The 23,357-nt window shown below is 45.4% G+C and overlaps 1 protein-coding gene across 1 annotated transcript in view; it reads left to right on the top strand.

Moving 5' to 3' along the window:
• Positions 1 to 3,429: 3,429 nt before the first annotated feature.
• Positions 3,430 to 23,357, top strand: part of adgra2 (adhesion G protein-coupled receptor A2) — a 49,382-nt gene continuing 29,454 nt past the window's right edge. The window contains exon 1 of the mRNA XM_083645013.1: positions 3,430 to 3,821. Within this exon, the coding sequence (XP_083501139.1) occupies positions 3,514 to 3,821 (308 nt within the window). The 5' untranslated portion in view covers positions 3,430 to 3,513. The remainder of the gene's footprint in view (positions 3,822 to 23,357) is intronic.

The following is a 23,357-nucleotide window of genomic DNA, read 5'->3' as shown; positions in this document are numbered from 1 at the left end:
AATAATAATTGTAAACAAGTTATGTGCTGAAAAATAAGATAAATAATTACTCCACAAATGGTGGAAGCAGTGGGTTTAATGACACTGTGTGCCTTTAATTAAAACCATGCATCCATTAATTACCTATAACTTCATTAATAACCGCAGGATGTGAATTGGCAGGCCGTTAATGGGGCGTGGCTTTTGCATGCTGTTGATCCCGCCACTAGATGTCATGGGCCCCTCAAGAAACACCCAGCCCAACAGTACATGAGGGCAAGAGGGCCTGTTTCTTTCCCTGCTGGAATTTGTCTTTTGTTTATCCATTGGCAGCAACACTGCAGTCTGAACTGCCTCAATCACAGCAGCCAGTTGGTCTGCTTCAGATCTCTGATTGTGCTGAAAACCCACTTGTTTTCAGATCGTTTCGTTGTGGCATGGGATTCTGAACACAACAGTGAAATGCCCACGAGGGGATCATCAAATAACAGTGTTGCATATCGTCTGTCATAACCCAAAGCTTGCGTCACTTCCACCAAACCTCTCTCAAGACATGATCACAGTTCTACTCTCCTGAGCCTCAGAGCTCCTCTGCGTTCCACCTTTCCTTCCCCGACGTTCTCCCCTTTCCCCCATACCCCACCTGGAATGGAGTCCAGATGTGGAGCAGGGAGAAGGAGAGATTGCTTGCTTGGCTATACGGAGTGAGGGGGCTGTGGGGTGCATAGAGAGAATGTTGGAACGACATTAAAGTTTGTCTGGATGCCATTAAGTACAATTTGATGTAATGTGGAGTTTGGGACGTGACATTTTAAATGGAAACTGTGCTCCCCAGATGAGAGAGATTTGGGCCTTGTGGAGATGGAGGGGGGTGTTGTACTTGAAGCCTTATTTAACAGCTTGGATAAACAGCCCTCTGTTTCATCGCTGAGCAGGCGCCCATCCACTCCTTGTGCTTTCTTTCAATAATCACGCTGGTTTTCGGAGCCTGCTCCAGTGTACAGTATCATATGCAGGAATAACAAACCGGGGTCCGCTGTGCAGGTCAGAGCACAGTGCACCATTGTACGGCCGTGCACGCTCGCATGACTGAGGTGCCTGCCTTTTGGATATGTCAGTGAATACATGTCAGGCCCAATTGCATGGAGTCCCTTTTCAAACCCTTTCCCGGTTCACCTTTTAATATTTCAAAATGCTCTCCAGATTTGAATCGCTATATGGTTTCCATCCTCCCCGGGCCTCTCATATATCAAAAAGTATTTTTAAAACAGAAATCTGTGGAGTGCGATATTTTGGGAAGTTTCCATGCACATAGGCAGAAAAGTGAAAGGGAGGCCTTGAGGAAGTTTATGATCATGTGTATTTTTTGGATTGCGTGTGATTCTTTTGGGAGATGAAACTTTGTACTTTGCTGTATCTAGTTTTATTCCTTCAACAAAACATGAATTTGTGGACTATTTTCTTCCTCTGTCATACTTTTTTGCTATTGAAGCTCATCTCTAGATTTAAACATTTGGTTTGTGTTGGTAAAGTCAACATACACTAGACCTGTTATTGTAATATATAATTACTTTGACAACAACAAAAACCCAAAACACATGACAATAAGCACAGAACAACAATGCTGCAGTCTCTTGACTTTGGATCAGGCTTTACTAGTGCTTGTTAAAGTTTAGTACCTCTTGGTTTGGGTGGTTAAGACTTGGCAGTGCAATATATAAATCTGCATTATGATTAGCCACTATGCTATAATTGTTTTACAGACTTACAACTACAATTACAAAAACTACAACCTTACCTTTGAAGTAACATCTATTTAAGCCTTGAAGTGGACTTGGGGGGGCTTCTGGGTTGCAGGCTACTAAGCCATGTTAGTCTTGACAGCTTAAACTCATACAGTTTCAAGTTTCAATATCAAACTGTCTTGTACTCCCATAACTCTTTGTACAGTAACAATACAGAATTTACCAAAGTATTTCTAGGAAATCACAAAAAGTCTGGACCAAAGCAGCTCAAAAGGCAATAGTATACAAAGTGAAAAAAGGGGAGCTACTTGGAATTTCTAGGCAATATTTAATAAGAAGTAATATATGTGTACAAGCAGTTACAAAACAGAATATCTTCAGTCTACTACGGGCAAAGTATTTCTATAAATCTCTTAAATTCCCTTCCACTGATTCAATGGAAATCCTTTGATGTTGTGAAGCCACACAATACACAGAGACCTTCAGCATTCATTCATGACTTTATGTTGCTCTGCCAGTGCATGCACACATTGAACTAAGACCTTCCTGTCTTTTAGAGCCTGGTCTGATGCATGAACCTGGATGGAAGCTGACAAATGTGTTATAGTGCCCATGAGTACAATAACCAAGCAAAACAATAGCAAGTTGGCCATTAATCTTTCAACATATCCTAATAATCTGTCCAATCCACATCCTCCTCATCATCATCACCCTCAACTTCATCTTCATCATTGTTTTCTCCTTCTCTTTGATCAAACCATACATATAAACCAATCTCAGAGGAGATTGCAGCCTATCGAGGATTTTCAAGTTTTGAGACAATTGAGGTGGTTTGTGTCAAAATGGGCTGCCGCTGTAACTCATCTTTTTTTTTTTTTTTTTTTTTTAGTTTGATGATAGCATGTCGTGAGGTTTTGTGACAGACCAAAAAGGTTTGTGTGAAGTGAGTCTAGGTGGATTCTACACTACCCCTAGTCAGTCACATGTGAAAGCTCCTGTGTGTTGTTTGTCTGTATGCGCTAGGACCGCGGGGACCAGAGCGCAGACGGAGACGGAACGGGCGCACTTGGGGTAGTAACGGAGTTTGAGTGTGACAGAGGAAAGCAGGCAAAACCACTAGATTCTGGGAATTACACAGGAGCCGATCAAGACCAGCTCAACTGTTGTCCGAATCAATCGTTTTCCCCCTGTTCAAATTGACTTCCATTCGCGCTGGACCCAAGTCTGCGGAGATCTCCTGGAGCGGGGAAAAATAGCCTACTTGTTGAATACTTTAGAGCAGCGAAACCAATGACAAAAGTTTGTGAATTAACGTACATTCTTTTATTAATTTTTTACTAGCTACAGATGACAGCGTCGTCCCGCGGCTGTGACTGCTGAGTCGTGGACCTCATCAGACTCTTGGAATAACTTTGCTGGGGCAGATAACGGTAATCAGGACACTCCCAAGCGCGTTTAAGTGGTAGGTAGATAATTAATCTACAATCACCAACTTTTTAAAAGCCAGAATTCCCCGCCTGTTTGTATCCGTGAAAGAGGATTTGAATAGACAAACACATCCCAGGGATTTATGAACCATATGGACCTAAGAGAGTTGTGCGCCCGGGCTGCCATGACATAACGGGACACGGGAGGAAAAACTCAAGGGTGCGTGCTGAATATTTTTGGGAAGGATGATGCGTGTTCATTGCTGAGTGGAGTGTTTCAAACAAAAGTTCCTCAACTTTGCCATTCATTCCAGACCTCAAGTAGCCCATTTCACCCCAAAACTTCATGGTGGAGATATGGGATGACTGGAGGGGGGGGTGCAGCTGAGGTGAGCTCCAGCCGAAGGACAATGATCGCGCCCGGCGTTGGCATCCCGCTGCTGCCGGGGCGTCTGTTGGTACTGATGTTGCTCCTGCTGTCCGCCTCCGAGCCGAGGCTGTCCCAGGCTTGTCCCGGGCTCCTCGCCTCCAGCAGCGGCTGCAGCTGCACGGACGAGACGAGGTCCAAGGCGCATGGCGCGCTGGCTGTCGGGGGAAGGGTCAGCTGCAGCAAGGAGGAGCTGTCCGAGGCTCCGGATGCCAGCCTGCTCCCCAACAAGACCGTCACTCTGTAAGTTGCAACGGTCTTCTGACAGCTTTATGAATATGAACTGGACGAGACTGGTAGTTATAACTCCTGTCCCAAAGAGAAAGTGCTGTAATATCCCCATAATATTCGTATTTGGGCCAGTCATAGCCTATAGAGTCTGTGGGCCCACATAAGTACTCTCACTACTGGGCCCGGAACTTGTTTTGTGTTGGTGCAATTTGTCTATTGTCCTTCTAAAATCTATCATTCCGATCGTTGTAGTTATTTTTGCATGGGATTTTTACAAACTTAGACTGGCCACCATCATGCCTCTATTTGGGCCTTTCACTAGCATCCTATATAGCCTACTCCACAGCTGCCATCCACTGTAGGGTATTATAGGTTTCTATTTTGATGCTGGTTGATATGTCTCATAGGCTATGTAATACAAAAAATGGATGCATATTCAAATGCAAACAGCTTCATATTAACTGCGGTTAAGTGTTCAGATCTGGCCCACACACACCCTCAACTGTGACCCCCGTGGCCTTAGTTTTTACTGTATTGAAGACTTGCTGGGGTAATAAGGCTTGTTAGGTCAGAAGTTTACATCTTGATCTCGTTTAAGAAGATCACTCAGAGGGCAGGCCGACTGTAGCCGTCATCTGGCCCTGCCTCTTTGTCACAACTCTGTCACTTTAAATTTGACTTTGACCCAGGCAGGCGCTCTGAGTTCAGCCCCCTCCCCTCCCCTCCTCTCTCCACCACCCTTTGCACAGGGTCCAGCTGACTTGGCCTTGCAAAACGAGAATAAACAGAAACACATTTCGACCCTTTTTATCTGACTCTCTGTGTGCTCTAATGGCGGGTTGGCTCCTTCCTTTAATACCATAACATCCCTTCAGTCTTTAGGCCGCTGCCTCACAATCGCCTTCTGTTCAGGAAGGAAAAGTGACCGCTCTGCAACCCGGGGTGAGGACCGTAGCATTGCACAGCTCTGCAATCATCCTGGGGCGGCCAAATTTTTGCCTGATAATTCTTCATTATGAAGCCGTTTACATTATCAGTCATTTGTGTAGATGTCTGTTTGGAGAGAAGTTTAAAAAGGTCCAAATCCCGGGCCAAAACAAACGATCTCTTATGATGGATGAGCTACCAATCTATCAGCGGCACATTTTCAAGGAATTCTATTGTAATTCAGCACTTTCTTCTCAGCTGCTCCCAGGCCCTCTCATGCTAACCGAGAGACGCTCCTCCACATTCCCACAGTACCTTGCTGTCTCTCTTCTGTGACCCAGTGGGAGCGCTGCTAGCTGCACATGGGCACAGTAAAAGTAAAAAAAAAAAAAAAAAAAAAAAAAAAAAAAAAAAAAAAAACTCCAACTGCCCCAGTGGAGCAAGCACAGTAAAAGGATTTATGCCCCGGGAGAGCCAAAGCCAGCCAGCGGTCCATTTATAGGGCCTTATGTTTCTTGCTTAATAAAGGCAGGATAAACATCTGGGAAACACATTGCTGAAAACCAGAGGAAAAAATAAAAAATGCTTTGGGTGGCAGCGGTGGAGGTGATTGAAGATAATCTCCCATCCCCGCACCTACTAATCTTGCTTTATTTGTTTTCCTACACACATTTAGCATGCACTTTTACGAGGCTGTGTGCGAGGAGCAAACAATTCCACGCGTAATCTGTCTGAACGTCGGCCATTTTCCCGTCTACCTTTTCTGGGGAACACTGGGGGTGACTAGCGAGTAAAAGCGTTCCTGAAGTTACAATGAGTTGCTCAAGCATCGGCGCTCTCAGCGTCGCTCATGACATTAGCTCCAGATGTGGAATGTGAGAAGTTGTGTTGATATTCGTGTTATTCCTGACATTCCTCAGTCTGTCCGGAGACGGCAGACAGTATCCCAGGTGCGGCAGGGCCGCTGCTGCGTGTCGCCCTGCGCTTGCCTCCGTCGCTCCCCTGATCTCGCGGCCTGACAGCCAGCCCCGCTGCCCTCTCTCTCTCTCCTGGGGCAGCGGGGAGGAATGCTCTCCATCCTCCATGCTGAGCGGTGCGGTGCAGGCGAGGGGCTGGAGGACCCCGGGCCCGGGGCTTCCGGGGCCGGCCGCTACATGTAATGCACAACAGCTGGCCCCCGTGAACATTCCAGCTGAGGCCCCTCAGCCTCATGGGAACTCCCGACAGGGATTTGTTTATTAAAACTATTAGTTGGCTGTTTGTTGCTCCTGCCAGCCATAAAGTGACCCCGGCATTGCCACGCCCTCTTTTGGCTCGCCCGTAACGCAGAGCGGTGAATGTCACCGCTGACCACTTTGATTAGGATATCGCTGTGTTGATATAACTGCCGTTTCACGTCCGGAACCTTTTCTGTAAACTCACAGAAGGTTGCATAATGCTATTCTCAGCCTTCCACTGTGAGTTAGCCCCCCGCCCCCTTGTCCCTCTTTCTCCTTATCTCTGGTTCCTGCTCCCTCTTTCTCTCCCCTTCCCACCCCTCTATCATGAGTTCATCCACACGCAGTAACTCTCAACCTAAATATTTAGTCGTCTTGGTAGGAAACTGCCATGGCCAAACTCCTTCCAGATGTGGGCCTGTGTGCAGGCTTGTGTTTAGGCCTAATTATGCACGGCTGCGACGGAGCTGGATCACTGCGAGAGGAAGAGGAGCGGAAGGGACGAGGGGGAAGAAAACGATAAGAGTGTGAAAGCAGAGAGCAGGCGACACGCACGCTGTTGTCGGGAAGACGGTCAAAGTAAATGAGGGGAGCGGTGGCTACAGTCAGAAGAGAGGGAGGAAGTTGAACGTAGGGGATCGGCGTGGGGAGACTGGGAGAGGGACACAAAGAAAGAGAGCAGAGAGAGAGAGAGGGGATGGCAGAGGGAGAGGAGAAACTTGGCAGGCTGTTCAGAGGGATGTGCCCCTGGAGACAGAAGTCTCCCCAGCCCCTGACGAACAGATCCTCAACACTGGGGTGAGAGGGAGGAGGAGGCATGGCCCTTCAGTGTAGCAGTATGGCCGCGCTTCCACCGCTTTCCTCCAAGTCTCTTATTATAGTGTTTCCTGTTCCAACGGAAGTTTGGTGATTTCGGTAAAGAAGAAATGTGTCTGTGCTGCCTGCACACACACATGACATGTAATAAACACACACACGACATGTAATGAACACACACTCATGACATCACATGTAATAAACACACACTCGTGACATCACATGTAATAAACACACAGAGACAGAGTTTGATTCCTTCGCGTGATCGGGGTGTGTGTTTTGTTGTAATGAATAACAGAGCTGTTGCTGTGCAGACGGAGTGAGAAAAGGCCATAATATTACACTAAGACACTGTAGATTACAGTGGTTCTCAAAGTGGGGTCCGTGGACCTTGAGGGGGCTCCAGGGGGTCCCCAGCAAAAAAGGGAGACAACTTATTTTCACTATAATACCATCCCAAAGTAACACAATGACAGAATGTATGACTATTTTGGTCATGGGTTTCATAGTTTCTGTAATAAAAAGCAAAAATCGTATCAGATGGGGACCCTGGGGGGGGGGTGCTATTATCTGGGGGTCCGTGGTCTAATTTGTGTCATTTTAGGGGTCCTTGACGTGAAGAAGTTTGAGAACCACAGTGCTGTAGAAGATACAGCAGAGTGGCGTATCTGTGAATGTGCTCGTGCTTATGGCTTGTGGCTTTTACCCAAGTCAAAATGGTACTCCTCCCTCGGTCACTTGTTTTCATCGCTGCCAATGACTGCTGACTCTGGCTCAGTGGCTCAGTGGGTGCCAGTCTAAATGAGTGGGCGCACATGCTCGGGGCGGGGGGGATGGGTTTCATCATGCCCATCCCGGGCCCGCCCTCTCACCCAAGACAGCTGCAGTGCCAGACAGTTGCTCCCCTCCCTGCGCGGCTGCACTTGAGCCCCGCACTGTCCGCGCAACTCGCTGGCCGTCAGGTGTTTAAGATAAAAAATATTCCAACTGGGGCTGGAATACAATGTGTGGAGATGCCTTCAAACAGTTGTAGAAGTTCCAGCTTATCCAGAGAGGCTTATTTGCTGAGCAGTGCATGCATGCTCTTTTACAGTCACACCCTGCTTCACATTCAAGCCGCACCGAAGGTAGAAAATAGCAGGGACATCTTCGTGCTATTGAGTTGCAGGCAGCCCCTTGTGCACAATCCACATCTCAATTGTCTCAAAGCATTAAAAACTCAAGTTCTTCTCTATGATCTCCTCCTTTGTGATTGGTGTGGATTTAATAAAGGGAATCAATAAGCGATCATGTTACTTGGATTCACCTCATCTGTGTAAGTGTCCCTAATATTTTGTGCCTTCAGTGTAGTTAAGCACTTTCTTGCTTGTTATTTTCTGCTGTTGTCCACTGAGCAGTCCCACTGGAAAAGGTTAGGGGTTGAGTGCTTTGCTTGAAGGCACTCTGAGTTTCTGAGGGAGGGGAGAACATTCTTTATTCACTTTCTCTCCACATTTTCCCCCCAGTTTATTTAGCTTCTCTTAACCATCAGGCTACGGCCGCCCCAAGTAGTCTTTTCTGTCTCTCTTCTCTTCACTGCAAGACGACTCAGCTTCCCAGTATCTGGCATTGGCTACAGTGGGGAATCTGTGTCTCTTTTTATCACCGCTTTATCTTCTGAGTCACACTCGTCGGCCTCTTATTTGTGGGCCATGTGTGGATACCAAGGGGCCAGCAGATGTGTTAGTGGTTTACGTTGAGTCTGTGTGAGTCAGAGTGTGTTGAGACGGGAGTATGTCGATGAAGTGTCCCAAGCAGTCATCTTATCAGCGGGGAGAATTCCAATAGCTGGGAGAGCGCGGGACCCCTGGCATTCCTGCAGCGATAGGGTTTATTTATGTGGGGATAGGTGTTGAGAGGAGGGGGGGGGGGGCGGGCTCTCCTCCGCACATGTTAGGTGGGGCAGTGGTCAGCAATAAATCAAAAAAGCAAACAAAGGCCTGACACTGGATACTCGGGGCTTTATATACTGGGCCGCAGCACCTGTCAGTGCCACACAGGCGGGTCAAGGTAACGCGCCCCGCCCCGCCCCGCCCCGGGACGTCCCGAGTTGACGCACCTACCGCACTGTGCTGTAGCCGTCGTCTTGCCCCTCCCTCTGCATGATGAATGAATGAATTCTCTTCATCACCTTGTACTGTTTGTTGATTACATTTTTCCAAACTTGGCAAAAACTGAGCAATGTGTTGTCACAGTAATCTCATCCCCCCAAGTGACTTTTTGTTATTTTAGTTTTTCCTTTCGCGCAGCTCTTCTTATCTTACTCCAAAAATGGCTGACTCTGGCTCTCCTTTGTCAGCTCTAACTCACTTCCCTCTCCCTGCGTCTGACCACACTGGCCCCCAAAGTTCCTGCTTTGAGACTGCAGCACATAGATACAGATGGAGGTAATGGGTGTCTATAGTGGGAATGCCTGTGGCTTTGTGTGTGTGTGTGTGTGTGTGTGTGTGTGTGTGTGTGTGTGTGTGTGTGTGTGTGTGTGTCTGACATGCTTACTCTTGAAAAACAATCTACTACAATAGCCATCCACAGGGTTACAACAACTCACTATTGTAATTGGATTACTTTGATAGTTTAAACAGATTTATTCCAGGCTGTAATTGGAGTAACAATGTGTAACTATATATCAAAAGTATCTGTAATCTATGTTGTAATCTATGTTTTCATCATTTAGTATAATAGATTACAGTTAGATTTTTTTGCTAATGATCCTGTTCCATTTCTCCCCAAATGAAATATATATTTTACATTGTCAACATTAGAGTAGGCTACAGTATGTTATTACATCCAGCCTCAATATATTAAACTTTAATTAAATGTATTCTATCCGTTGCTCCTACTGTAATATGGGTGTGGATAGCCTCCCTAATCAAAGCGACACGGCCGATTGTGAAATGAAGCAATAAGCCTTTATTAAACTGTTTGATAAGGGAGTAAATCATTGTTACATAAGAGTTATTGAAATGGTTTTTCCCATCAGCTAAAACCATTCAGAATTAAATATCATTGTTTTTACAATATGTGCAATTTTGATGGCTACATTCTTCTCATTTTTAACACAATAGTGTGTGTAATGTGTCAAGACTCATCTCAAACCACTACTGTACAGTACAATACAACTGTACAGTCGCACTGAGAACAATCAAAGTAACCCTCTCTCACAAATGCTCTAAAACACTGTTGCGGTATTCAAACACTGTTACAGGTAGGGTATTTAAACACTGTAAGGCTATTGAAACACTGTTAGGGTATTTGGGGCAGAAAGATTGTAGCCTAGCCTTTGTACATTTCCCATGCAGCAGTCCTTTGCTTAGGAGTAGAAAACAGAGGCTGGTTATGAGACAGAACAATGAGACAATGTTATCCAGGCATACACCGCATTCCACTTGTCTCAAAAGCCTAGATTCACTAAATTGCCTCATTAAAAGTGTAAAAACACTTTAGACAGTGATTAAACTGACTATTGTTTTGCTGTTCTGCAGTCATAAACTTTCTAATTTGGTTAGTCCTGAAGGCGTTAACTATAAATATTGTCATCATTTACTGGAACATTACATTATGGTAGCAATGTTTCAACTTTTGCTCACTGACCATTAATATTCATAACAGATACTTGTTTGCTTACTGATAACTGTGTGTTCTGCAACTATAGATGCCAGAAGAAACAAACAGTGTGCATGCTTCCTTCTAGCAATACTCAGGTCGTCTAATAAGACTGATTCCATTTGGGAGACCCTCCTTTCCCCTTTCCACCATGTATGTGTGTGTGTGTGTGTGTGTGTGTGTGTGTGTGTGTGTGTGTGTGTGTGTGTGTGTGTGTGTGTGTGTGTGTGTGTGTGTGTGTGTGTGTGTGTGTGTGTGTGTGTGTGCGCGTGCGTGTGTGCGCGTGCGTGCATGCGTGCGTGTGTGTGTGTGCATGCACGTGCGTGCGTGTGAGTATGTGCGTGTGTGTGCCTGCGTGTGTGTGTCTGTGTGCACACATATGGGAAGGGCGTGCATGGCCACAACTCTCAAAATAGGACTCGGTCCTCCCCTCTCTAATTAGAGACTGTTTCAAAAACCCAGATTTTAATTTTAGACTAGTAGCTTTTGGACCACTTACACACTCACACACACACACACACACACACACACACTGGCTCAAACATATGCACTTTGCATATAAATAAATCTGATGATAAGTCACACATATGCATGCAAATCTGTGTGTGCATGCGCGTGCACACACACACACACACACACACACACACACACACACAACCACAGACCACAAAGACTTACTCCCTGGGCCAGTCTGGTTAGCCAGGCACAATGCAGTATACTCTATAATAAGTGGTTCCACATATCAGATGCAGGAGCTCAGTCCCCCTATCCAGCCTCCGGGCAGGAAAGCATGATAATATAACAAAGTAATGCGAGACACTCTACCTTCTATAAATCATCCAACTCCTATATTCTGCTTATCATCGCTTTAACATGCATGACGAGAATCTGTTCCACTCCTTAATGTGGCTTCGCTCTCTCCCTCTCTTTCTCTCTCTGTTTGATTTTTGAATTATTCAATCAGCGTTTGCAATATGATTTCACAACAAATATTTGGCACGCAATTACATGGATGCTCCTTTCCAGGACAGGCAATAAATTGGGCTTGTAGCTTGGCAGCGCCCCCCCCCCCCCCCCCCCCCCCCCAACCCTTCCCTTTCCCCCCCGGTCCCTGTGATGACCACTCTGGTGGGTCAGGCACAATGAGCACATTCACATCTTGACATGCATTCGCTGCTAAAGTGCCTGTTGTGCTCAAGGGCCTCCATGGCTCTGTCACACTCAGCGGCGTGACCATCTGAGGACATGCCTCCAGTGTCTCTGTCACACTCAGCACAGTGCCGTGACCCTCTGAGGACATGTCTCCAGTGTCTTTGTCACACTCAGCACAGTGCCGTGACCCTCTGAGGACATGTCTCCAGTGTCTCTGTCACACTCAGCACAGTGCCGTGACCCACTGAGGACATGTCTCCAGTGTCTCTGTCACACTCAGCACAGTGCCGTGGCCCTCTGAGGAGGACATGTCTCCAGTGTCTCTGTCACACTCAGCGCCGTGACCCACTGAGGACATGTCTCCAGTGTCTCTGTCACACTCAGCACAGTGCCGTGGCCCTCTGTGGAGGACATATCTCCAGTGTCTCTGTAACACTCAGCGCCGTGACCCTCTGAGGACATGTCTCCAGTGTCTCTGTCACACTCAGCACAGTGCCGTGACCCTCTGTGGAGGACATGTCTCCAATGTCTCTGTCAAACTCAGCACAGTGCCGTGACCCTCTGAGGACATGTCTCCAGTGTCTCTGTCACACTCAGCACCATACACTCATAGTCCATGGGCCAAACACCAAAATTTCACATATCGGTACCACTCAAGTGGGCAAATTCTAATCATGATTTTTGAACATGTATATATCCATAGATGATATTTTAGTATGATAGCCTTTCCAGAATGGTAGCTTTCTCACGGTTATCAGCTCATGAAGTTAGCCAGCCCCTACAATAATTTGGATTCTAGGTGCTGATGCATATCCTATTCTAGGCTCTTTTTAGGACCTTTACTCATGTTTGATGAGAATATCTTTGATAGAATTTTAAAGGGTAGCTTCCTAGCTTTCATTTAACCTCAGTTGTGTGTCTCTCTGACAAATACAGAGGTCACAGGAGCTCCTCAAACTGTCAGTGACATTCGTTTTTCCACAATTTTCGTCTAAACTATAGTTTTATTTCAGCACTGTGGCATCTAGGAACATCGGAGATACAAACAACAAACACTGGAATACTCACAGGACTATAAGGATTCAGAAAAGGTATCATGTGCCCATACTATCCCATCGTGAGGGGTGAATGTGGCCCTTAAGGTAGAAGAATGACTTCTCAAGGGAAATGAGCCAGAGCCCTAAATTTAACAAATCGGTACCAGCCAGGTGGGCAAATTTTACTTGTGATTTTTTAAAATTCATATACATCCCTAGATTATGTTTTTATATGATAGACCTTGATGACTGGTAGCTTATTAGTGCTTATCTCCTCTTAAATTATGGACTGCTGTCGTTCAAAACTAGGAAAGTGCCCTCCCTGGAAATCATCTTTCTTTCATTATCCGTTGCCTAGGGTGTGTCTGGACTACTGTTAATATTACATAGATATAGGCAAACTATCCTATGATATTGTACATACTATACTATACTAGATATATGCTTGTCTACTAAAGTGGCACATTTCTCAGTCAAAAACAGAGTAAATTGACACGTTTCTCAGTCAAAAATAGTTTTATTTGTGTTACATTATATGAACAGCCACATTCAAAATGTTTCCAGTCTTTCAGGACAATATTAGGACAATCTACCCTTCCTGAGACACCATGCCACCCACGAGGGCAACACCATCATCGTCATTCACATCTGAGTGTGCTGGTTGGCACATTTTTGTAGTTTGCACAGGTTTGTGCACTTCAGACCATTATTGAGACCTGTGCACTCTGGTGGTTTGCAAGACCTCACACACTTGCAGGAGAGCAACTGCAAAACGGTCTGGTGCTGGGGAACCGCACATCCACTGGATTTCAAGCTGCCCCTCATCGTCTGTGGTCCACCCATGGTCCTTGGGGCTTGGTACAGATGGCTGGGTTTGAAGAGACTGTCTAGAGATTGCAGTCTGATCTTTTGCATGAATGGAATGCATTAATAGCCAATCCTCAAATGGTGGAAGCTGGCTGGACTCGACCTCCCCACGTCTGGTGCAGAAAAGTTGGTATCGGAGGAGGTTGACATCTGTAATGTGTGTAGAGGGTACATATACATAATACATGTGGCACATGATTTCCAGCAGCTCCTTGAAGAGCTCATTAGAGACATCCCAAGCACGGCCGAGCTCAAGGAAGGCTTCTTGATATGTCCTGTCTGTTCAGGGTGCCCACTTTTCTGTGTCCTGCAAATACGCTGACAGTGTTGCAGCCAGTGAACGTGTGCATGCCAATCAAGGTGCCAGCAATACTATCGCTGCGTGATTTGCATAGTTTGGTGATGTCCTGGAACATTGTCTTGTTCTGTGTTCCACATTTTTGGTACATTGGGCATGGGATGTCCTTGCTCCAACCCAGAGTCTGCCATGATGATCACTGCCTTGAAGCCAGACTCTGCTACATGGAGAGCATGCATTAGCATGCAGGTGTCAGCTTCTTCCTGAGAGGATTTGAGCTGTGTTACCTCCTCCCATTGGTTCTTGTTGATTTTGAAGCAGACTACTTCACAGGTAACATATAAGGCCTTGTCTTGTAGTTTCTATCTGTGTTTGGGTCCTTTCCATTCCTCAAACAAGAATTTGATCAGACTGACTTTGCTGGCAGCGCTGTAGAGCAGTTTCCTCCACTGCTGGATGTTGTGGCTGGAATCATGCAGGTTAGCTACATCTGGCGGGGCAACAGTTGCAGTTGACAAGCTGACAAACTCATATTGATCTGGACTGAGTGGATTCACAAAGGAGTTTCCCATGATATCAACAATGGACTGTACTTTAAGGACCATAGGTGGACCACAGATGATGAGGGGCAGCTTGAAATCCAGTGGATGCACGGTTCCCCAGCACCAGGTGCCGTCTTGCAGTTGCTCTCCTGCAAGTGTGTGAGGTCGTGCAAACCACCAGAGTGCACATGTCTCAATAACGGTCTGAAATGCACAAACCTGTGCAAACTACAAGCATGTGCCAACCAACACAGTGAAGAAGAGCTTGCTGCACAGCTGACAGACTCAGATGTGAATGACGATGATGGTGTTGCCCTCGTGGATGACATGGTCTCAGGAAGGGTAGATTGTCCTAATATTGTGTTGAAAGACTGGAAACATTTTGAATGTAGCTGTACATATACCGTAACACAAATAAAACAATTTCTGACTGAAAAGCGTGCCAATTTACCCTCTTTTTGACTGGGAAATGTGCCAATTTAGTAGGCAATTAAGTATAGCATATATATCTATCTAGTATAGTATAGTATGGTATGGTATGTATAGTATCATTGGATAGCATGCCTATATCTAGACATGTAATATTAACAGTTAGTGTAGTCCAGACACCCCAGGGAGAGGATATAATGAAAGAAAGATGATTTCCCATAATTCCCATAAGTCCATAATTTAAGAGTGGTGGTTAAGCACTAATAAGCTACCATGGTCATAGGAATTTAAAAAAATCACAAGTAGAATTTCTCCACCCGGATGGTACCGATATCTTACATTTTGGGTTCTGGCCCATTTCCCTCGAGAAGGCATTCTTCTACCAAATTCAAAGGGCAAAATTCACCCCTCACGATGGGATAGTATGGGTTCATTATACCTTTTCTGAATCATTATAGTCCTATATGAGTATTCCAGTGTTTGTTGTTTGTGTCTCTGATGTTCCTAGATGCCACAGTGCTGAAATAAAGACTATAATTTAGGCGAAAACTGTGGAAAAATGAATGTCACTGACACTTTGAAGAGCCCATGTGAGCTCTTTATTTGTCAGAGAGACACACAACTGAGCTCAAATGAAAGCTAAGAAGCTACCCTTTACAATGTTGTCAAACATGTTATCATAGAACATGGTTAAAGGTCCTGAGCCTAAAATAGGTTATGGATCAGCACCTAGAATCGAATTTATTGTAGGGGTTTGCTAACTTCATGAGCCGATAACTGTGACAAAGCTGCCATTCTGCAAAGGCTATCATACTAAAATATCATCTATGGATATATACCTGTTCAAAAATCATAATTAGAATTTGTCCACTTGAGTGGTACCGATATGTGCAATTTTTGTGTTTGGCCCATGGACTAAATAGGGGAAAATAAGAAAATGTCCAATAAATATGAAAAGCTACTCCTGTGGAAAGGCTATCATATATTAATTTACTTATATTGACCCTATAAACAATTTAGTATAGGTAAAGTTTTGCCCACCCATATGGTACCGATATCTGGTCTGGCCCATGGACTATCAGCACCATGACCCTCTGGGAACATGTCTCCAGTGTCTCTGTCACACTCAGTGCTGTGACCCTCTGAGGACATGGCTCTGGGTCTGAGGGGCTCTCAGGACCGCTGGCCTCTTTCCCCACCTGACGCCAGGGTTAAGCTGTCTGGAGCGAGCGACCCAGGCGCTGGGTAGTCGGCGAAGTCTGGAGGCCTCTCATAAAGTACTTATTGTAACAAAGATGACACGGCCACCCCCCAGTCTGAGAGATCGCTCTGCTTATGCTCTCTTCCTTCACTCCTCCCTCCACCTTTCTCTTCTCTCTCTCTCTCTCTCTCTTACTAATGGACACTGACATTACAAACTTATGTCAGAACATGCTCTCCACATACAGAGAGACCCGCACTACGGTTCAACTGGTAATGGTGTTTTGAAGGCCGACACTGATATTTTAGGGTTGAAACTGCCAATAGCAATTAAGTGTAATTTAACGCTATTTGACAACAGTTTCGGCCATAGACTTTGTCAAGTATCATACAAACAGTGCAAGACAGCCATTATAAAGACAGGTTAGCTGATTGAATGGACAACACCTGTCTTGTGAAAGCACACCTGAGTGTGAGACATCATAGGATGAATCAAAACATTGATGTCACAGGTAGGCTGTATACCATAATATATCATGAATCTATGTGAATAAATAGATTTATATAAATAGTAATCACAGCCTAATGCATAGAGATAAATCCTGAAACCTTCTCGCAACAGTTCTAGCCTAAGCCAGTGGTTTTCAAAGTGGGGTCCCCAGCAAAAAGGGGGGATAATCTATTTTCACTATAATTCCATGCCATCCATAAGTAACACAATCTAAGATAGTGTAGAAGTGAGTAACTAGGCTAATTATAACCATAACAGCACAAATAATTGACAAAAATCTCGAAATAAATATACAGTATTTACTCTGAGAAATGAAATAATGAGAAAAGGAACAATTATTGATGGTTAAAAACTGAATAATGACATCACAACAGTCTAATCCTAATGCTAATTTAAAATGAGATTTGGGCGTTTTGGGCAAAAACTGCTTGTGGGTGAGAGTATCAGCAGCAGAGCACACGTCATATTTTCCCTGGGACCGCCTCAGGTGCCAGGTGCTGTTCCGTCCTGTAGTCCTCTCACTGGGTGCTAATGCAATGCTCCTCACTGGGTGGAAAGCTAAGAGGCTTGACAGCATGGGAAACATGGCAAATACACACACACACATATGCGCGCGCGCGCGCACACGTGAAAAAAAAAGCCCACATTTTTTTGGGGGAAAAGGGGCTTCCTTCGGTCGCCGCACTAGCTTCCTCCCCTGTTTCCAAGCTCACCAGCCACCACTGATATATATATATATTGAAAAAAGAATAATACATTAACCAAACTGCATGCTATTCAGCATATTGGAGGTGGACGACACTGATTGGTCAATCTTTATTTTTTTTGTTTGTTTTTCAAAACTGCTGAGCTACACACTTTTCCTGAAATGTTCATTTGTTCAACTATAAACACAAAAAAAGACGTGCTCTGCCAAACCTCCGACGGAAATGAAACACTCTCAAAACATGCTATCTTTCATCTAAATTAAACATTGGCTTCACGAGACACACAAAAAGTCATCAAATACATAAACAGGAGTATCCATTACAGTGATTACACGTTGTTAAGATAAATGAAAAATACGACTATAAAAGTTAATGATGAGTTATGAATCAGGAACCATCTGCTTTTTCAGCACAACCAACATATATACACATTGCAACATGCTACTAAAGTTGTGCAAAATGATATATATATATATATATATATATATATATATATAGTTATTTTGCACAACTATGTAGATTAGTAGCATGTTGTAGTAGCATATATATAATATATATATATATACACACACACACACACACACACACACACACACAAACACACACAAACACACACACACACACACACACACACACACACACATATATATATATTTTACATTATATATAATTTTATAATCTGAAATTCAACTGAATTTGGAGGGAGAACACGGTCAGCAGTTTTGTACCGGTAGGCCTATATAGGTGGAATGTCAATGCTTTATGTGCTTGTGTGTAGGGTTTTCTAAAAAAGAAAAGAAAAAGAGAGTTTCAACTAGTCTACACTTTGTGTGAAAACAGATGAATAATGCAGATATATTTGTTGAAAGCCTTTCTTCACTAAACTGTATTAAAAGACAAATAGCCTGATATATATGAAAAACATATCAGTCTAACCTAAACACACACGCTTGCACACACACACACACACACACACACACACACACACACACACACACACACACACACACACACACACACACACACACACACACACACACACACACACACACAGACATGTCACAACCTTGAATTCTGTACCACTAATGAAGGTCCACGCCAATTACTGCCGCAAGTTCCTAGCCACAGGAGCCCATCCCAGCAGGTGTGTGTGTGTGTGTGTGTGTGTGTGTGTGTGTCTGTGTGTGTGTGTGTGCGCGCGTGTGTGAGAGCATGTGTGTGCATGCGCGTGTGTCTGTGTGTGAATGTGACCTTAGCAGGCAGCTAAAAGCGGACAAACATCTTAACCATGTAAAACAGTGAAGGTCCCTCAAGCTAAACTGCTACTGTGACAGAATTTGTTTCTATTATCTAGCTTCTAAGAATAATTTCCCTTCTGCTAAAAACTCCCATGTAGGACAGTTAATCTCTCACCTCAAAGCACATAATATTGTATGCTATTTTATCTTTCAGGCCCCCTGAATGTTTGCTTTGGATTCAGATTTTTTTCCAGACATCCATCAAATAGTATTAAATGCCAAATATCAATTTTGCTAAAGAATTCTTAGCATTTTTCTCTATCCTAACTGGAGCATCAGTTTGGCTTGCCACGTACAGTATGACAATGTTGTGCTTTTCTGAGATTGATAACTTACCAAAATTTTAATTATCCTGATGCAGCAAATCCATCCTACCCATCTAGTTCTCCAAGAACATTAAAACAGATGATATTTTCCCGCACATATTATTTAAGCCAGGTACGATCATGTTACACCTCCTCACTGAGTAAAGTGCTCTCAGTTCACCAACTAACCGACTTCTCGGTGAGACAGAGATTCAGGCCAGCTCCGTGTCTACAGTATGAGGTGAGATTGCAATGGCGTGTAATGTCGTTTGGTAAATGGCTTTTGATCTATTTGACGTGGCAGTTGGAAAGAGTAAGCAGCCTTGGAAAGCCTGGTAACAGCCAAGTTAAGTAATGGAGTTTTTAATGAACCTCTGGGTTCAACCACAATATTTTGCTGATTCACTATGTCTGTCCTCATTACTCCAAGTGCAAATGCGTGTGATGTCTATATAAAGCCAAGTGTTGCCATGTCCACTTAGTTATCCGCCATGAGCTGCCAATTTAGTTGAAATACAAAATTGACTCGATAGCAAAGAGAGAAAATGCTGAAAAAACCGCTGACGTTTTTTTGTGCGTACACAATGGCCTAGTTGTATGTTTCAAAGTGGATATTTGTATTGCTTTCAGCAGAGTTTAATGCCCTCTAAGGATAATTCCCTCACGGCTACATTGAATGATCTTTTCATATATTATATTTTATTTTGATAAATTTAAGCACTAGTATACTCTGACATAGACCAGTGCAATTCTCATGTCACTATTATGCTGATTAAACCAGGCTTAATTCAATAATGACACTCTGAAAGTCTCATTGAAAAGCACTCTCATTATCTGGCTCCTATTGGTCTCGGCATTAGGGCTGGATTTGTGGCACGTTACCAATCTCTTTCAAGGGTTCTTGTCTTTCACCTTGCGTGTGGTCCTTAAGGGTAAGAGATCTATCCAACGTTAAATGATGTTTACACAGTGGCTCGTTGGCTTGTTTTGACTCTCTTTATTACATTGAACCTGTGGCCCCCCCCCCCTCTCTCTCTAGGTCTCTCTCTCTCTGTTGGCCATGAGGCGCTAGATCCGTGGTCAGGGTGGGAGGACAAGGGGCAGAGTGTCTAATCGCCACTCATATCCTCCGGTTATCCCATCTGATCTACATACAAACACACTGCACCAATCCGAGGTGTTTTGAGGGTGATGATGATGCTGTGTGGATAGAGGCTCTGTTTTGACAGAAAGAAAACATGTTATTGCTACGATTATATTGATGACATAGAGGAGCAATACAAGGGTAATGAGAGCAGGCGGCTTAGCCTGCAGATGGATTCTTATTAAATATAAATCCCTCCTTAAGAGCGTTATCCTGCTTGTGGTCCGCTGTAGCAGCCCGCAGCTACACAGTAAAGTCCTCTGCCCGCAGTGGAGACGGGGAGAAGAGGCTCCAGAATGCCTAAGCATCAGGGCAACAGGGGCCAAGTCGAATCGGCACCTCAAAATGCACCTCAAGTCGTCTCCCAGAAGAAGGAAAGCCGGCCAAACCGGGATGGAGTATCTCCTGGATCTTCAGTCTTCCATTTACAAACAAAACATGCTTTCCCAAGTGTTTCTCGGAGAGAGACTGCGTGAGAGGTGCAACAATTCTGACACCAAACCTTTACTGGGGGAACCGACAGCAAATAGGATATCCTGTTGTGTTTGCGGAAGAGTTTATAGCATGCTGGTTGCGGTCAGGACAGGAGATAGAAGGATGTGTTTTCCCAGCCTGTTTCTCCGCACCCAGTTGTGATGTGTGTAGCTGAGAGGATTGTGTTCAGACACACAGCAGAGCCTTCATAGCTCCACCACAGAGATGATTCCTCTGTAAAAATGCTTGGTAGACAATGGCCCAAAGACCAAGACGGCCTCGGCAGGCGAGCTGCTCTTGACAGACAGACACTAGGTGAGTCCCAGACGCATCAGGTCGCACGTCCCCCAGACCTGTGGCAGTGCGCTGCGGTGAGGCCGGCATGCGCTGCGGTGAGGCCGGCATGCGCGGCTAAGAGTCAGGGGAAGAGCGGAAATAAATCAAAGAATAGAATTAGTGACATGCTGTCTTGCCCCTGCGTGTCCCTCAAAGGCGTTGTGGCTTTTCGCAAGCAAATTGAGCAAACCAACAAAGTGAGTGGCACGGCCCTGGGAGGGGCCCGGTGGCTGTGGTTAGCTACTGCAGGGACAAGGCTCTTTGTACGACGGCCACACTTTCTCACACTCCGTCACACACAACACCAAGTAGTACACCCAGAGGTAACACTGAGGTTGTGCCACTTTATTACTGGGCGCGTCAACGGCACTATCAAAGCAGGCGTATACCTCCTTTTTATTTGAGAACCAACAAGTAATAGTAACAGCACTAAGTCTGTCTCTACCAACTTGGCACATCTGGATTTAGGAATTTTCTCCCATTCTTTTTTGCAGAAGAGATAAAGCTTGTTCAAATCTGGAGTCTGACTGAGCCATTCCACGTCACTGATCTTCCTTTTTCTCCAGCCGTCACTGATCTTCCTTTTTCTCCAGCCGTTCCTTAGTTGATTTTGCCGTGTGCTTCGGATGTCATGTCAAAAGAAGAAAATCTTTTTGCACCGTGCTGCAGATTTCCCCCCAAAATATCTCGGTATCTGAAGCTAATCATTCCCCCCCCTCTATCCTGACCAGAACCCTTGTCCCCCTGATGGGAAACAGCCCCGCACTGCAGCAGCATGATGCTGCCACCACCTATGTAGCTCTTAAGTTCTGACAGATTCTGACCACAGTTAGGGCCCATTAACTCTCACTACCCTTGTCACTGTTTCTGACCATCACAGTGATGCGTGCATTGTATGCATCGCAGCTGCTGCCTTTGCTTCTGTTTGACCTCCTGTCTGACCTCCTCCTTTTTGATCCTCATGTAAATGCATTAGATGAAATGTTTCAATGCGGTCCTGGAGCCTGACATGTGGCCCTGTTCTTTTTTTACACAGATTAGATGGATTCAATTAGCTGCTCTGATTCCTGATGGGGCCTTTGTGGTCTGAAAGGCCTAAGTGAATGAGAGATGCTAAATGCATCTGGGAGATACCTTAGATAGTCTGGACCGAGTTAGCACGCTATCATGCCGTCTGCCCACGCATCTGATTGCATTTGGAAGCAGATTGACTGGATCTGCCATCTGATCTGTCACTTCTGTGGTGCAGAGAGAAGCTCAAGCCACTCACGCAAGGCGTCAGCTAGCAACGTTAGGCCTCTGAGTAGCATGTAGTTAAGAAGCTACTTGTTGGGCGTCCGGGTACTGCAGCGGGAGATTCTCTCTTTTAATTTTTAATTTTTTTGTGGCATTTTGTCTTTATTTGATAGGACAGGACAGTAGGCAGACAGGAAAGGTGGGGAGAGAGGGATGACATGCGGCAAAGGACCACGGGTCGGATTCGAACCCCGGTCGGCTGCTCGAAGGGCTAAGCCTTTGTGGTACACACTCTAGCAGGTGAGCCACAGCGGGAGATTCTCTGCCTACCAACAGGTCGCAGGTTCGAGCCCTCATGTTACCTCCGGCTTGGTCGTGCGTCCATACAGGCACAATTGGCCGTGTGACGTGTCTGCGTGTGAGAAGCTGGATTAAGGGTATGTGTCCTGGTGCTGTACCAGCGCATCCTCTGGTCTTTCTGTTCAGGGGGAGGGCAACTGGGGGGGAATAGCGTGATTCTCCCACACGCTACCTCCTGTCGGTAAAACTCCTCCTCCTGTCGGGTGAAATGAAGCGGCTGGCGACTGCACTTGTATCGGAGGAAGCATGTGCTCGTCTACAGCTCTCCCCAGATCGGCAGAGGAGGTGGAGCAACGACCGGGCCGTTTTTCAATTGGCCAAGTACAATTGGAGAGAGAGAAAAAAAAGCTTCTCGTCTTCTTGGATTGTTATGTGCTGTTAATCCCTATATACTCCGGTGATAAAGCGATGCTCTCTCATACGCCTCTCGCTGCAGCAGTGCCTGATCGGCCGCTCACCTGGACAGACACTGCTCACCTGGACAGACACTGCTCACCTGGACAGACACTGCTCACCTGGACAGACACTGCTCACCTGGACAGACACTGCTCACCTGGACAGACACTGCTCACCTGGACAGACACTGCTCACCTGGACAGACACTGCTCACCTGGACAGACACTGCTCACCTGGACAGACACTGCTCACCTGGACAGACACTGCTCACCTGGACAGACACTGCTCTGTCTGTTTGATGGCTGTCCGGGAAGTGCTCTCTCCGTGACCTCTGACCTCCTAAACCGGGTTCTGAATAAACAGCTAATTGGCTGCGTTTCCTGTTTAGCCTGATGGGAACGCCGACTATTTCTGTCTGTTTACAGAGTTCTGCCTCTCTCTTTCTCAGAGCCGTAGTCTCTGCATTGTTTACGAAAGAACAATGTCCTCACTACAACTGCACTCCAAACATCACATATACATAGAGGCTTTGGGGATTACACGCTAGTGTCCTGCCTCTTCAACTCGCCCTGCCTTCCTGGAAATCAACCTCTTTTGTTGTCTGTGGGAGGGTTCAACAAGCTCGTTTTGTGATCTTTGTTTATTTGTGCAAGT

This window comes from Poromitra crassiceps (genome assembly GCF_964638095.1).
Source record: "Poromitra crassiceps genome assembly, chromosome: 10".
Taxonomy (NCBI): Eukaryota; Metazoa; Chordata; class Actinopteri; order Beryciformes; family Melamphaidae; genus Poromitra; species Poromitra crassiceps.
This window is presented reverse-complemented; position numbering and strand designations above follow the sequence as displayed.